We start from the raw sequence: 16,064 nt of genomic DNA, 5'->3' as shown, positions 1-16,064 counted from the left end.
TTTACCAACTTCTATTGTTTATCTAAATATAATTTTCAATTTAAATTAATAATTTTTTGTATAATTTAAGATATTTTAAAACTATTTGTTAAATAATATAAACAAAATTTATTTATTAGTTTAAGAATATTTTTAACTAATGATATATTGCACTATATTTTTTTTCTTAGTGTAAAACTCCAATTTAAGATGTCACAAATAACTTATAAAACTAAAAATTTAAAACTTTTTTAAATTAAATTAAAAAGAATATGTTATTCATTTAATCTTAATTAAATTAAATCATAATCAAAACCTAAACCTTTCAAAATAATCACGAAAATAATTACATTATTAAATAAACAAAATTGTTTAATAAACCCGAAAGTTTCCTAAATACTTGTTAATTTTGTTGTTTTACTTATCTACTGGAACATTTGTGTTACCCTTGTATAACAACACGAGTTATATGATCATCACACAAACACACAAAAAAGGGTAAACCAATAAAATGACCATCAAACAAGAATATATCATAATATTTCAATTATCAAATCACTACTACATATTTACTACACAAACACTTCAAAGACAAATTATACAAAACATCTTAATCCAAACCACAATTCAACTCAACCTAACCATGCCAACACCATCAATCACCATAAACCTATGTCATCTTCTATACTTATGTCGTTTTTCGTATTTCAGTACACTTGACCTGTTTACCAAAATAGGGTCTGCTTACCAAAGCAAGACTTTTCTGCTCACCAAAGCATGACCTATTTACAAAAATAAGACTTTCCTGTTTACTAAAACATTGTCTAATCACCAGAGCAGGATTTTCCTGCTTACCTTACCAAAACAAGACTTTCTTACTTACCAAAACATAACCTATTTACCAAAATAGGACTTTTCGTTTTACCAAAACAGGACCTACTCACCAAAGTAAAACTTTTCCGCTCACCAAAGTAGGGCATATTTACCAAAATAAGATTTTTCTATTTGTCAAAAGAGGGTCTACTCACCAAAGTAGGATTTCCCTACTCACCAGAGCAGAACCTATTTCCCAAAATAGGACTTGTTCAAGCCCTCTATCGTACATAATGTTGTAAAAGCTGACAATAAAGGAATAAAGATCACGAACAAAATACTTCCTGAGGCGTGTAGATCACTGTCCTTAAGGACTTATCCGCGGTGTATTGCGCAAGTCCCCCAGGATACAACAGGAACTTTTCAGAAATTTCTGAGGATCTCAGAACTATCAAGGAACTCTAAACAGAGTATAAGAATAACCCAGAATAATTTTAGAAAAGAAAAAGAGCTAAAGAATGAAACTCAGAAAAGAGAAGAATAAGAAAGAATGAAATTTTGTGTGTCTTGGAATGGAGGAGGAACTCCCTATTTATAAAGTTCATGGATCAAGCCCATGATCCAAAAATCCAAAATATCTTTTAGAAAAATAATATTTTAATTAATTAAAACGTTGCAAAATAAACGTTGGCAGCCCCTAGCTTGCGGAAGACACTGGAAGCTCAATACCTAGGGAGGCTACAGAGCACGTGGTCAAAACCACTCCACAAAAACGGCATCATCCGATTCTTCAGCACGCACAAACTACAGAAGAAAGATCTTTTGCAATACAGGTTTTACAACAATCCCCACATATTGCAAAAGATAAGAAACAATGATTGAAAGAAAGAAAAGAAGAAAAATCCTGGGTTTTATAAGATGTAATGCATCAGAGCTGGTATAGCAAGTTATATGAACCAGTCCTAGATCAAGAAACTTAACACACAATGTAGTTGGTATAGCAAGCTATATGAACCAAAGACACTTGAGTGTGTTAGAGGTTTATCAATCACATTACACCCCCACAATCCTTGTTGATATCGCTGTGTTGCGCTTACTAGACCATGCGCTTGCCCGGTATTCATGAGTGCTCTAGAGATCATGTCAAGATCTCATGCAAGCGGCCCTACTTGACACTCATATAGGTGATTTCATCAAGTGTATGCTGCAATTCATACACCACCCATAAGGGATATGAAGATCATTAAAAGCTTTGATTAATTACAAAGTTTAACCTCTCAATAATGCAGTCTCTAGCACTTTCACACACACCATAGGAATGGACATATTTGATTTAAAATCAAATTAGTGCTATCAGAACTAACAAGTGACTTGTTTTTACCCATATGAACCTTATTCATGGGATCTCCAATCACAAAGGTTGGGTTACCATCACTTGTTTGTTTGCAAGTGGCTTAAGTCACATTCCCCTCGATGTTTCTAATATAATATTTCTTCCCAAGGGTTTTGTCAGAGGATCTACTAGATTCCGTTCTGACTTCACATAGTCAATGGAAATAGTTCCACTCTTTAGCAGCTGCCTCACCAAATTGTGTGTCAATTGGATATGTCTATTCTTTCCATTGTAATTTTTGTTTTTAGCTATAGCTATTGCTGATTGGCAATCACAGTGTATTGACACCGATGGGGTTGGTTTCATTCCTAGTGGAATGTTTGCTAAGAAGTTTTTCAACCACTCAGCCTCACTTCTAGTCATCTCAAGAGCGACAAACTCAGATTCCATTGTTGATCTTGCAATAATAGTTTGTCTGGAAGATCTCCATGTAATCGCACCACCCCCAAGTGTGAATACATAACCACTAGTGGATTTTGTCTCATCTAAATCAAAGATCCAGTTAGCATCACTATACCCTTCTAGTACAGCGGGAAATCCACTATATTCAATGGCATAATCCATTGAACCTCTTAAGTATCTCATAAGCCTGGAAAGTGCATCCCAATGTTCCTGATTTGGACATTGAGTGTACCTACTTAGTCTACCTACTGCATAAGCAATATCGGGTCTAGAAAAGCTCATCAAGTGCAGTAAGCTCCCAATTATCTGGGCATACTGAGGCTGAGATAATGATTCTCCTCTATTTTTCATTAATTTAGAGTTAGCATCATAAGGGGTACTCACGGGTTTGAAATCATAAAACCCAAACTTCTTAAGAAGTTTCTCAATGTATTGTTCTTGGGATAGTAATATACTATCTCCCTTCCTTATGATTTTAACACCTAAAATTACATTGGCTTCACCCATGTCTTTCATTTCAAAGTTCGATCCTAGAAATAATTTAGTTCTAGTAACAATCTCATTGCATGTACCAAAAATTAACATGTCATCCACATACAAACATATAATGACACAATCACCATTTTCAAATTTAGAGTACACACATTTATCAGCATCATTAGGTGAAAAACCATCACATAACAGTACATTATCTAGTTTTTCATGCCACTGTTTTGGTGCTTGTTTCAATCCATACAAAGATTTTAAAAGTTTACATACCTTATTCTCTTGACCAGGTACAACTCACCCTTCAGGTTGAGTCATATAAATTTCCTCTTCTAAATCACCATTTAGAAAGGCAGTTTTAACATCCATCTGGTGTATCACTAGCTTATGGATTGCTGCTAAGGCTAACAGAACTCGAATAGAGGAAATCCTAGTCACAGGGGCAAAAGTATCAAAGTAATCTATGTTGGGTTTTTGAGTAAAACCTTTTGCTACTAATCTTGCCTTATACTTCTCTATAGATCCATCAGGATGATACTTTTTCTTAAAGATTCACTTACAACCAATGAGTTTTGCTCCTTTAGGTAAATCTACTAAGGTCCAAGTATTATTTTTCTGAATTGATTCAATTTCAGTCTTAATGGCTTTATCCCACTGTTTTGCATCAGGAGCACTAATGGCTTCTACAAAGTTACTTGGATCATTATCAACTAGATAGGTATAGAAATCATTACCAAATGAAGTTTCCTTCCTTTGTCTTTTACTTCTTCTTAATTCCTCACACAAGGCATCACTATTATTATTATTTTCTATAGGTTGAGACGTCTCACTAACCTTTAAAGGAAAAACATGTTCAAAAAACTCAGCATTTTTCGTCTCCATTATATAATTTCTTTCAAGTGTATCACTTTTAAGAACTAGAAACCTATAGGCAGCACTATGTTCAGCATAGCCTAAGAACATACAATCAGAGGTTTTAGAGCCTATTTTCCTTTTCTTAGGATCGGGTAACATCACCTTAGCTAGGCACCCCCACACTCTTAAATATTTAAGGTTAGGTTGATAACCTCTCCACAGCTCATACGGAGTTTTACCAATTTTCTTATGAGGTATTCTATTTTGTAAAAGACACACAGTAAGCAAGGCTTCTCCCCAAAGGTTATCAGGTGCACTAGAACTGATAAGCATAGCATTCATCATCTCCTTAAGAGTTCTATTCTTTCTCTCAGCTACTCCATTATGTTAGAATCGCTGCAACGGAATTATTAGCGTGGAACAAACCAAGAGGGGGGTGAATTGGTTATATACTTTTATTGTGCCTTTTATTATTTTTCTCTTAATTTTTCTTACTGGGCGAATGATTAAATATAAATGACAGAGTAAGGGAAAGAGAAAAATTACACAGGTGATTTTATCCTGGTTCAGATCACTAGGATCCTACGTCCAGTCGCTTATCTCAAACAAGATAAACCTTTTTCACTAACACAAAACACTTACAAATATTAGTCACAAAGAAAAACAATTTGTAAGAGTTTAGAAATACCACCTCTCTTGAAACCACAAGAGATGAACTTACACTTCCTTTGAATCTTCACAAAGGATGACCACCTCCTTCGAATGCTTCACGAAGGATGATTCTCTTCCAGGCACTTCCTCGGACACACCAAGGATGAACAAGCTATTCCTCTGTCACCGTAGTAGCACTTCAGGACTTTGCAGACAAGAGTTTCCTTAGCTTCAACAATCTCACAGAGTTCTCAAAGAGTTCAGAGATCTTTTGCACAAGGGAAGAGTTATTTTTGAGATAAAGAGTGAGCCATTTTATAGACTCAGCCTAATACCCTTCCATTCTTCGAAAACGGGCCATTAACGCATTTAATCGATTAACATAAATATTAATCGATTAATAATGAGTACAACGGCTAGTTTTTCAAATCTGAAACCCCCAACGGCTAGTTTTTCAAATCTGAAACCCCCAACGGCTAGTGTTAATTGATTATTCTCAGGAATAATCGATTAACTAAATAAATCAAATATAAATTACAAGAATCAACCCTAATACATATTTGAGCACTATTACATCAACTTTGATTATTATAAAAGCTTTATAAAATACAGAGATCTTCAATTTGTCTTTATGGATCTTGACTTGTGCAAATCTGTTCATCATCAAAACTTCATCTTTGATTTTTGCTAACACATTAGACTCAGGTCAATATGGTGGGGTTACTTCCTGGATGATACCTTCTTTAACACAATAGTCATTAAATAACACATACTCACCACCTCTATCTGATCTAATCCTCCACAAAAACTGCATCATCCGATTCTTCAGCATGCACAAACTACGGAAGAAAGATCTTTTGCAATACAGGTTTTACAACACATAAGAAGACATAGTATCCACAATTACAAGTCATTCATCTCAACAACATGGCCTACCACATAATCATGAACGAAATTTAATCACATCACCTCATACATCAAACTACAAGTTTGGGAAACACCACAACACATCACGAAAAAACACAACACACAACTTAACATACACACCTAACAACTTGGTACTCATTCAAAACCACCTTTTATTCCCACTCAAAAGATGCATGGTATAAAACATCAAAATCCATATAAAAGAAATATGGCCAAAACCAAAAGTGCATTTAATACACACAACACATGCACAAAGTTTCGTGTCCAAAACTCATTCTCATACACAACACCAATGATAGTGTTTATCCCACGATAAACTTTAAAACACAAACCCACCATTACCACACAATAGTTAAACATTAACAAACATGATAAACACCCATTTGAAGCCCATACAAAAAGAAGAAAATAAAACCAAAAAGGTTACAACGCCGACCATAATAAATGCACCAACAAATATTAAATAATGTAATGGACATACATCAAACCATATAGTTCATAAATGCCAAGAACGACATGTAATCATGTCACCAATTTATACATGTAACATAAGACACTCCACAAAAATAAAGATTAGCTTCTCTTTCTTCTATTCCAACAAAGAGTTCTAAATCATCTAAGTTCTCCTAACAGTTTAATCCTATTTCTCCCTTAATAGAAAATAATGTTTTCCTTTGAAACAACTCTCACGACTATTGTAGGATTTCTATCTCTTTTTCTTGACGTTTAGAGTTTTTATTTTAATATAATATAAATAAGAGACATACCAAACTATATTAAATTTATTTTTCTGAACCTTTATAAAAGTTCAATATTTTCCGAATAAAAAAACAAAAATTATCTTTATTCTAATTAATTTTGATAAGTCCCTAAATAATATATTTTATTATTATTATTATTATCTAACCATAATATCCAATTATATTTAATAATATATCAAAATATCTTTTAATATAAAATAAATCCTTTAAATATAAATAACAAACCATTTTATCTTTTAATTAAAATACTTAAATACATTTATATATTTCTCTTGATTATTTAATTTTTTTTCATCTCACATTCAAATTTATTATCATCACTACAACTCATAAATATATAATATTTTGAATGAAATTAAATTCTAATAACGCTATCTGGTATTTTCTTGTACTTGGTTTTAATATAATACATATACCATACGACAATCACTTCTTCAATAATTAAATTTAACCTTTTATATAATATTTCTATCTTTTAATTTTCAATTATTTAATAATTCAAAGATAAATCAACTATAGTGATGATACTAAAATCACACTTTGGATACCTTCATCCCAAAATTCGAGGTAATTGCAAAAAGATTAAACTCTCACAAAGTAAGTTAAGAAGCATGTTTATAATGCTTGTTACCGAAACAAAATCAATCACCAATCATTAAGCACCACCTAAATTTATATCACCAAAACAAAACCTATATATATATATATATATGGGTTTGCTAATGCGCGTACGCCTGTTTTTCAGTTGGTACATTTTAGCAATGTGTAAAGTAGGAATGACAGAGAAAAGATTGAAGTGAGAAAGATGAAAGAGAAAGGGTTGAGAGGAATGAGAGAGGTGAGTAAGGGTTTAGAATGAAAATTATTAAAATACCCTTAACCTTAAAACTTATAATCCATGGTATATAAGGGTATTTTTGTCTACTAAAACCCGGTACACATTGCTAAAATGTACCAACTGAAAAACAGGCGTACGCGCGTTAGCAAACCCGCCCTATATATATATATGGAATGGTTTAGATTTGAACACACCATGTACAAATTTCAAACAAACACACCAAATTAAACAAATCATCACAATTATCTTTGCTATAATTATACACAACAAATCATATAAATATATATATTTTTACCACACAAACATTTAATATAATATTATCCACTACCTTAGTCTTATCTAATAAGTGTTTTCTTTTTAAGTGAAACATGATGTTACAAAAAAAAGAAAAAGATCGAGACTTTGATGAAACTTACTAATTACGTGTAATAAATTAGGTATATGTTTCACTCAACCGTATATAATATTGGTTTATGCAAGTGAAATTCTTTATTTTATTTTTCATTTTGAAGTTATACAAATTAAAATTAATCATTGACCATAATCATAGTAGTATTGAAGCGATTTTTTTTATCAAATACTAAAATTAATGACATATTATAAATCATAAAAAGTCGAGATAAACCAACCATATTGTGATGCCCTTAGTGAGGTATAGAACTGTTGTTTAATTAATTTATTATAATCTTTTTAAGAGAAAATTTAAATGTTAGATATTTTTTACGTTAAGACAAATTATCGATTCTGTAGTATTATTGGCATTTTTTTTTATTATAATAGAATAGAGAGATTGACTTGACATAGGAATTATTATTCATATAACAAAACTGATAATACTTCCAACATAAAAATAATTACTTTCTAACATTTTTTTACTTAAACATTACATAAGTCGAAAGTAAATCTAAATAAATTTTCAGTTCAAAATGTTTGCCATGTCATATTTTTTGCAAGATAATTCTGAAAAAGTTTTAATTTTAGGATAGCTTATAAGCTTAATGAGATAAACTTTACTTAATGGATATTTCACTCAAAAACTACAAATAAAAAATGATTAAACTCTTTTATTCAGATAAAAAAAATCCCAACATTACCTAGTACTTTGAGAAATAAAGTTCACTGTACATAAAATCATTTAAAAAATTAATTTAAAAATATAATTTTAAAAATAAATAATAAATATAGAAATTAAATTGAATTATATATATATATATATATTGAAAGACTAAATCAAAGTTTTCTTATTTATCCAATAAAAAATTGAATAATATGACATATAGTAAAACAGTGATTAGAAAGAAAAATATAAATAGGATCTGATAAAATATGCTAAAGAAGAAAAGTGTATTGAAGTAGCTGCTTATAAGATGTAGATTGAAAAAAAAAATGAAATTCATTATTTGAATCTGCGTCGTTTGGCTTTTCTGAGATATAATCAAAAGAAGCTTCAACCCATATTCTCATCCTCTTTCACTTTTCAATTTCAATTTCTGTTTCAGTTTTAATTTCAATTTGGTTCATCAATCTATCAATTCCCATCCTCATGTCCGACGGATATTGGAGATACGCCGCCGAATCGCGGCATGCCCCTTCCTCTATCGCCGGCAAGCGCTCTCGTTCCGACTACGGTATGCCTTCAATTCAGGGTTTTTCATATTTATCTTTTTCTCTCGCTAGGTTTTCATCTCAACGCAAAAGGCCATCTTTACGTATTTCGCCAAATCTAAAGTCAAAATTTTGAATTTTCCCTTTTATTGATCTTTCCCCCTTCCATTTTCTGTCCTTTCCTGTTACATAGCTTTTATTTTTCTTGGTTTGATTTGGTTTGTTCAATTTCCTTTTCTTTTTACCGTGGAACTCTTTCCCTCGTTCCAAATAGAGAGGGTTTATGTTTGTTCCTTTTAGTTTGGATACTCTGTATTAGGTCACCTTTCATGATTATATGCAGCATCGTCATCTTGTTGGCGGGTGTTTATGCTGAACCGAATTTGGTCTTAAATTTTTTAGATACATCTCCTTGAATAATGATGAAGAATTCTCTGTTCCTGTTTTGTCCAAGTGCCTAACTATTTTTCACTGTGGGTTTCAAACTAGATATAGATTCAGGACAAGAAAAGTGATTATCCTCCCCTGCTAATTTTTCCAGAGCTTTTGGAAAGAAGTTTTCATTTTATTTACTAGACTTGACACAATATGCTTACCTAAGTCCGAATTTTGTGCCCGTGATAGTACTCTTTTAAGTGGGTCTGTCTAATTTTGTGATGAATCTATCTCTTTTCCGATATATAATTTAAATAATGAAGCTATTCTATTTCAAATTCATGTTGTCTTAATCTTAGGCTTGTATCTTGATAGAAATATTTTCCCCTGTCATTTGATTTTAATCTTGTGTATTTCACAATCATCATGTGAATGATTCATTGTTACCTTGTTCCTGTCTTTGTATTCTCATTAGCTTAAAGTATTTTTTAATTTTGAAGATGTCTCTGGTGTTCATGACTTGCCCAATTACTTTCCCCATGATGATGATAGAGGAGGGCTACGAGTAGTTAGAGATGCTGAGTCCCTTGATGCATCTTATGAGAGTTACCTCCGTAGTGCGGTATTAGCTTTTTTTCGGTTCTTAAATGGCCATTTATCTATTTCTTGTTCTTTTATTCCCCTGATTGATATATTGAATTTGTAGGCAACTAGAATGTATTTAAATGTGTTTGTTCATGGATATGATAGAGAGCTGGGTGAGTGGATTTTTTATGCTTAAACTAATGGTAAAAAAACCCAAATAATTTCTATATCAGCTCCAAATTTCCAATGGGAGATTTGAAAGGAATAGGGGAAAAATTGGTAGTTTTAATTTTCTTAGATACATTGTTTGGAGTAATAATAACATTAATTGTCGTGTCCTATTGTGTAGTGAACACAAAATCATGAACTCTACCTTGTCCTAATATCCTATCCAGTTAAAGTGAGCATGTGATCGAAATGGAATAATTTATTTTACTGTCTCGCACATCTTGTTCGATGTCGTATTACCACAAAGTACATCTGATGTGTGAAATATGTCTATATGTTTAAGGATAAAAAAATTGTACATTTTTCATCAGATTTCATCATATGGTTCCGGACAGTCCACTAGAACCATTGGAGGGCGAGTTCCCAATCGTACTATTGACGATTCAAATGTTGCAAATATTGGGGGAGTAGACAGGGGAACAGATGTAAAAGACAAAATCCTGGGGTTTAGTAGTGGAAGGGCTGACCATTCTCTTCCACCTGATGCTACCAGTACACTGTTTGTTGAGGGTTTGCCTTCTAACTGCACAAGACGGGAAGTAGCTCGTATCCTTTCATTCGGTTCCCCTTAGATCAATGCTTTCATTCGGATTTAATTCTTCTTCAAGTGAGATGTCAAGAGTGAGAGATCTACTGTTGATTTGAAATAAAGTGTTTTTGTAAACGGAACCCACTTTATATCAACGGTAGGTCGGACCGCACTTTCTTTCTTCACACATATCCCGTTAGAGGAGTCAAATCTTTTTCATTGTAGATTCTTCCTCCTTAACTTGCGAGGTACAGATATATTTCGTCCTTTTGTTGGCTACAAAGAAGTTAGGCTTGTTAGCAAGGAGTCAAGACAAGTAAGTTTAATTAAAAAGTTTAAAAAAAATTGTATACGTTGATGGACATTTTACTTCTATTTTGTGCAGCCAAGGGGTGATCCAATGGTACTTTGTTTTGTCGATTTTTTGAGTCCGGGTCATGCAGCAACTGCCATGGAAGCATTGCAGGGTAAGTCCTCTATTTCTTCTACTCGTATAATGTCATCCTCATGTGTGTCTTGGAAAAACCTTTGTCCATTTCTTTATCCACTTAAGTTTTAATATAGAGAAAATGCTATAGAACCATTTTCTGGCAATTTCATCGAGTTGGCAAGAAGGGACTTCTTTATGATTTGAATTCCTCCTGTCTGTGCCTCAAGACCGTGGGCTGCTCTGCATAATATATGCTGGGTTTTGGGTAAAATATAAATCCAGTAATCTGATGAGGTAGTGATGGATTTAGAACGTGAGTGTTGCCTGAAACATACTCAGTGGTATTGGATCAAAGGATCTTATTGTAAGGAAGGACATTAACACTGGATGCGAGTGTGGAATCCTAGAGCACTACTTGATGGTCTTTCGACATCACTAACAAGCAGCATTGCATTTAACCCTATGCAATGCATTTCTCATCTACCACACTTTTATGCGGGGATGGAGATGGTTTGACTCAGATGAAAGCTTTACTCAAGCTTCGAAAGGTAAAAGACTGATTCATGTAAAAGTAATGTCACGATAATGAATGTTATGGACTCCTTATTTTCCATCATTGTCGTGGTCATCGATAAAGCTGGCATATCTGGTTGAAAGATCGTGGGGGCTAGATTGTGAATGCCATGCAATTTGACATTTCCAAGTTACGGAGGCAGGCCTCCTGCTTTTGAGGAACTCATGTGGGTTGGGTGGATTGCTTAAAAGAACATTGGTTGCATGGAACATCGATAGCTAAGGGCCTGTTTGACAAAATACGCTCTCTTGGTGTAGTAGACTTCCACATTCATTTGCTCTTCCATCTACCAGCACAGTAAGATCGTGTGTTGCATGTCACAATTTATTATTTGTTCTGCCGCGTAGATACTTAAACTAGGTAGGTAATATTCGACCAATATTCTAAGTTTCATTGAATGGCCAACGGTGAAGATAGTCTAATGATGGAGCCTTATTTAAAGTTTACTCACCCTTCCTTTCAAGTACCAAGTTTGACCCCTTCGGTAACGAGTGAGAGGAAAGCATATTCACCTATGTTGGACATTGGGTTTGAACGTATTTAGATGCATTTCAGGATTATTATGTCTGTCATAAGCCGAGTTAAGATACAAAACGCGTCTTATATCATCTTCCTGTTGACACCATAATCCGCTGCACAGAACACGGCTAGTTGTTCAGCGTAAAACAGTGAACGTTAATTTTGCAGGTTACAAATTTGACGAACTTGACCGCAACTCGGTCAATTTAAGGTTTCAATTTGCTCGCCGCTATCCTGGTGCGAGGTCAGGTGGCATACATCGTGGCAAACGTTGAATTATGCAATTACAGGTGATTAATTCTATTATTTCAATACGCCCACACTGTTTGTCAATGGTCGTTGGGTGCTGGATAAAAACTTAAATATAAACAGTTAATCATGCTGAATCGTGAAACGGAAATTCCATGTAGGATTCACTCACGATGGGGAGGTTATGATTATGATTTTGAGAGGCAAGTGACCAACATTGCAGTCGAGAATTACAGTTGCTTTCATTAGCAACAAGTCGATCATTGTCGTATTCGTGTGGGGAGTGCTCGCTAGAGATTCAGATTGTGCGTGTTTGAGAAAAATTGTTTAATATATTTACTATAAATTGCTTCAAATTGTCTTATGCGAAATAACTTATGACTTCGATGGCTTGTCATTGCTCTGTCGAATATATTTGTCTACTAATAAGAGGGATGCTTCCATGCACGGGTTCTACTTTCTTGTGAGCCTTTAAGATATCAGGTACTATTAATTTTTAACTTTATTAGATTAGTATAATTAGACAATTGTCAATTTTTCATTCTTGTTCTGGCCCAAATACCTGCTTTTTCGCCCTTGGTATATATTTTTCAGGTTAATATGATTTTTCTAGTTCATAACTTTAATACGAAAGGTTCCTTCAGTGCATAGATTTGTGTTGGTTATTACATATATTTGATTTTATTGTGAGTGTCCAGTCCCAGTTATACGGTGAACTTGAAGCGGATGATAAAATGTGGAAACAGCATGTTCTGTGGGAAGGCATTGTTCTTTGAATTTGATCCTTGTTGGTTTAGTCCAGTTATACGGTGAGCGTACTTTAACTTGCACTTAGTAACTCTTCGTATTCATCTCTGTCCGAAGCTTTCCCACGAAAGATACCTCCAAGGTATCTTAGTTGCGTCCTTCAGAAGAAAAAAAGGTCTTAGAAGATAGTGTCGTTTGTGACGTTTGCTAGTGCTGCTTACGGAAACAAATAAAACAGAAACTAAACCTATGCGTTTGGTTTTTGTTGGATACTGCTATAGTATTGTGAGCAGTTGCGATTTTACCTTACCTTGACGGCCACAATTCGAAGACGTTACGATTAACTTTCCAGCATCCCATCGCTGCTCCATTTCGCTGTCGTAATGGTTTTTTTAAAAATTGGTGAAAATAAAAAAGGGTGATATTTTATTTTTACATATTTTAAACTTTAAAACCACAATCTTAAAATAAAGTCATATTTGTAAATGGGTTATTCATGCGCAAAGAAATAAATTGACGACAAAAAACCTCAACCGAGTAAGAGATGTGACTATTATTTCATGTGAGTTTGTGTTGGATATTTAGAGATAAAATGAATTTGTAGTATATTTGTTTTTATTGACACCAGGTTTTGTAAAACGTATATTGGTTGTTACCTGCTAAGACCAACCCTTCCATAAACCGTAACTTGGACCGTTATGGCCAATGTCTCCTATACCTTCATATCTTTTATTATATCTCAAACTTTTCTCTTTTTTCTATCTTTTAATTGTACAAGTAACATTTTTCTCATAATAATATTCTGTTGGTTGGTTGGTTATGAAATATGCAGGATATTTACCTGGAACAGCAGAAAAAAGTGCAAGATTTGGTTTGCATTGTTTGTATGGTATGATAATTATTTGTTATAGATTCTCTATTGAAGTAATGGTAGTTAGGACAGGTAAGGTTGATTTGGAGCTTCTTCCATTCGAATTCCCTTCTGTATGGGTTCTTCTTAGACCTCCAGCAATCTGAAATGTTAGTTATGGTTTGGTTGCACAAAGATGGAAATTTAAACATAAACCTGTATAGTTGGCATTTCATACGAATAATTCTAATTTTTCATACAAAATCTTCTTATTCATCATGTAAAGAAAATATTGAGTGGTTTTTAAATTTTCAAAACTGAAATGTATTTTTTTTTCATTTAATACTTCATAAGTTGGTAGTAAGAATTGTTGCAGAATACTTACAAGTACACATTTGATTATCACTTTGTTGAACTCCAATCATTTAACAATAATTTTATTTCATTTTTATACAATAGACGTACGAAGTAACAACATGGGTCATACACATTTTGCGTGTAAGATAACCACGAAAGAAAATAAAATAAACACGAAGCATCGAGTCGAAGTTATTTCCGCAAAACATTTCTCTCTAATTCTTACCAGGAAATATTTCCAAGTATTCAGTTTATTTTTCCCAAGAATTTCAAGAATTGTGAATGAGGTTTGAAAATTTTCCTATGTAAAATTTATATATAAGATATCCACCTACTCAATTAAAAAAATTATTCATATATTATTTAAGTAAGATGTTAACGGTAAAGTTTTACATGTTTTTTAAATAAACATATCTAAATGAATTCAATTTGCGAGCTAATCCGATTTATCGTGAATTTGATGTTTATCATAAATTTGAGATTTTAAATATGAATCTAACTAAATCCAGTTCAATGTGGTTAAATGAGTTTAAGTTGAGTTAAAAATAAATTAATTTGTAACTCGTGAATGATAATTTTTTATTAGTTTTTTTACTATTTTTTATATACTTATTTATTATTTTTAATTTTGTATGTTGATAATTTAATTTTTTAAATACTAAAAATAATTTTATTTATTTTTTAAGTTATATAGATTGATATTTTAGTTTTTGGTTACTACCTTTATAACAATATTTGATCAAAGAGATAAATATTTTAATTATAATGCTATACAATAGTGAATTGGATGAAAATATTTTAATTGTAATGCTATATAATAGTGAATTGGGTGAATTCACTTTGATGGTATACAATAAATATATAAAATAAATTAAAAATAAAATTGTAAATGAACCAATCTACTTATTATCTATCAACTCATGATAAATTAATCTGAATTATAAAATTTAATTCATCCAAAAATAAATTAAGGTAAATTGACTTATATTTAATTCGTCCTAACCTACCCGTGACTCTCAATTTAACATCCTATTAACAAGATGAGTTTTCTTAAAAAAAAAAAAACTGTCTTTATTGTGAAATAATGAGCACAAGAAAGGGTAGCTCCGACAGATACGAGAATGATATTTTCAAATGAAATTTCGAGCCAGCTTTACAATATCTATGCATAATGTGATGAAAATTAGCTAAGAATGTACACAGAGTTTGACAAGGATGTGTCATAATCTTTGCTCTTATATTTGTGTTTTTATTCATATAAAACTCGTCTCAATTTAGTATTCCTTCTTCTGCTCACTTAAAAATTTATCATTAAATAGCACAATAATTGGTATAATTTATACTAATCAAAATTGTCATCTTATTTATAATTTTGAATAGTGTTGTCAAAATGATATATAACTCGCGCTAATTACGAGTTTGAACCGGATTAAGTTTGAAAAAAATGTAAATGCGGGTTAATTTTCAACCCAGCTCACTTAGAACCCGGTTTATTGGGTTGAACCAGTGGCGAGCCAGGTTGGCTCACCAACCCACCTAATTTAATTTAATTATTTATTATTTTGTGTTTCAATATTATTAGTTAGCATTTTTTTATTATATTGTAGATAGTGATAAAGAAGATGTTTCAAGAGAGAAAAATGTTATAGATTTAAAAATTTATCTATTTAAGACTCTAATATTATAAATGGACAAGTGAGACAAAAATTAACAATATTAAAACCTTATTTGTTCGTCTTTTGTACATGTTTTTGGATTACGCTTGCATTGTATGATACTTTTTTTATATTTTGAATTGTCTTTGGAGTTTAACATCGTTTTTATAACGTCCCAGATTATATAGAACTATATAATCTAGTAGTCCACATTTTAATATAATAGAACAGTTAGAAGAAGACTTGTAGATAAAGT

General features: G+C 32.3%; 1 protein-coding gene across 5 annotated transcripts; it reads left to right on the top strand.

Annotated features, from left to right (window-relative positions):
- The first annotated feature begins 8,437 nt into the window (after positions 1-8,437).
- LOC148203918 (RNA-binding protein 1-like) lies at positions 8,438-14,163 on the top strand. 5 transcript variants are annotated; one of them, XM_088106680.1, is made up of 7 exons: positions 8,456-8,733; positions 9,586-9,707; positions 10,210-10,444; positions 10,676-10,743; positions 10,813-10,894; positions 12,119-12,240; positions 12,361-12,740. In XM_088106680.1, the coding sequence occupies exons 1-6, from the start codon at positions 8,649-8,651 to the stop codon at positions 12,223-12,225; spliced, it is 699 nt and encodes a 232-aa protein (XP_087962806.1). In that variant the 5' UTR covers positions 8,456-8,648; the 3' UTR covers positions 12,226-12,240; positions 12,361-12,740. The 5 variants fall into 5 exon arrangements, with proteins under 5 accessions (XP_087962808.1, XP_087962804.1, XP_087962805.1 ...); XM_088106681.1 differs by having other exon boundaries at positions 8,460-8,733; positions 10,682-10,743; XM_088106678.1 differs by lacking the exons at positions 12,119-12,240; positions 12,361-12,740 and adding an exon at positions 13,779-14,163 and having other exon boundaries at positions 8,448-8,733.
- The last annotated feature ends 1,901 nt before the right edge of the window (positions 14,164-16,064 follow it).

This window comes from Vigna umbellata, chromosome 2, assembly GCF_029865625.1.
Source record: "Vigna umbellata cultivar VRB3 chromosome 2, Vumbellata_1.0, whole genome shotgun sequence".
Lineage (NCBI taxonomy): Eukaryota > Viridiplantae > Streptophyta > Magnoliopsida > Fabales > Fabaceae > Vigna > Vigna umbellata.
This window is presented reverse-complemented; position numbering and strand designations above follow the sequence as displayed.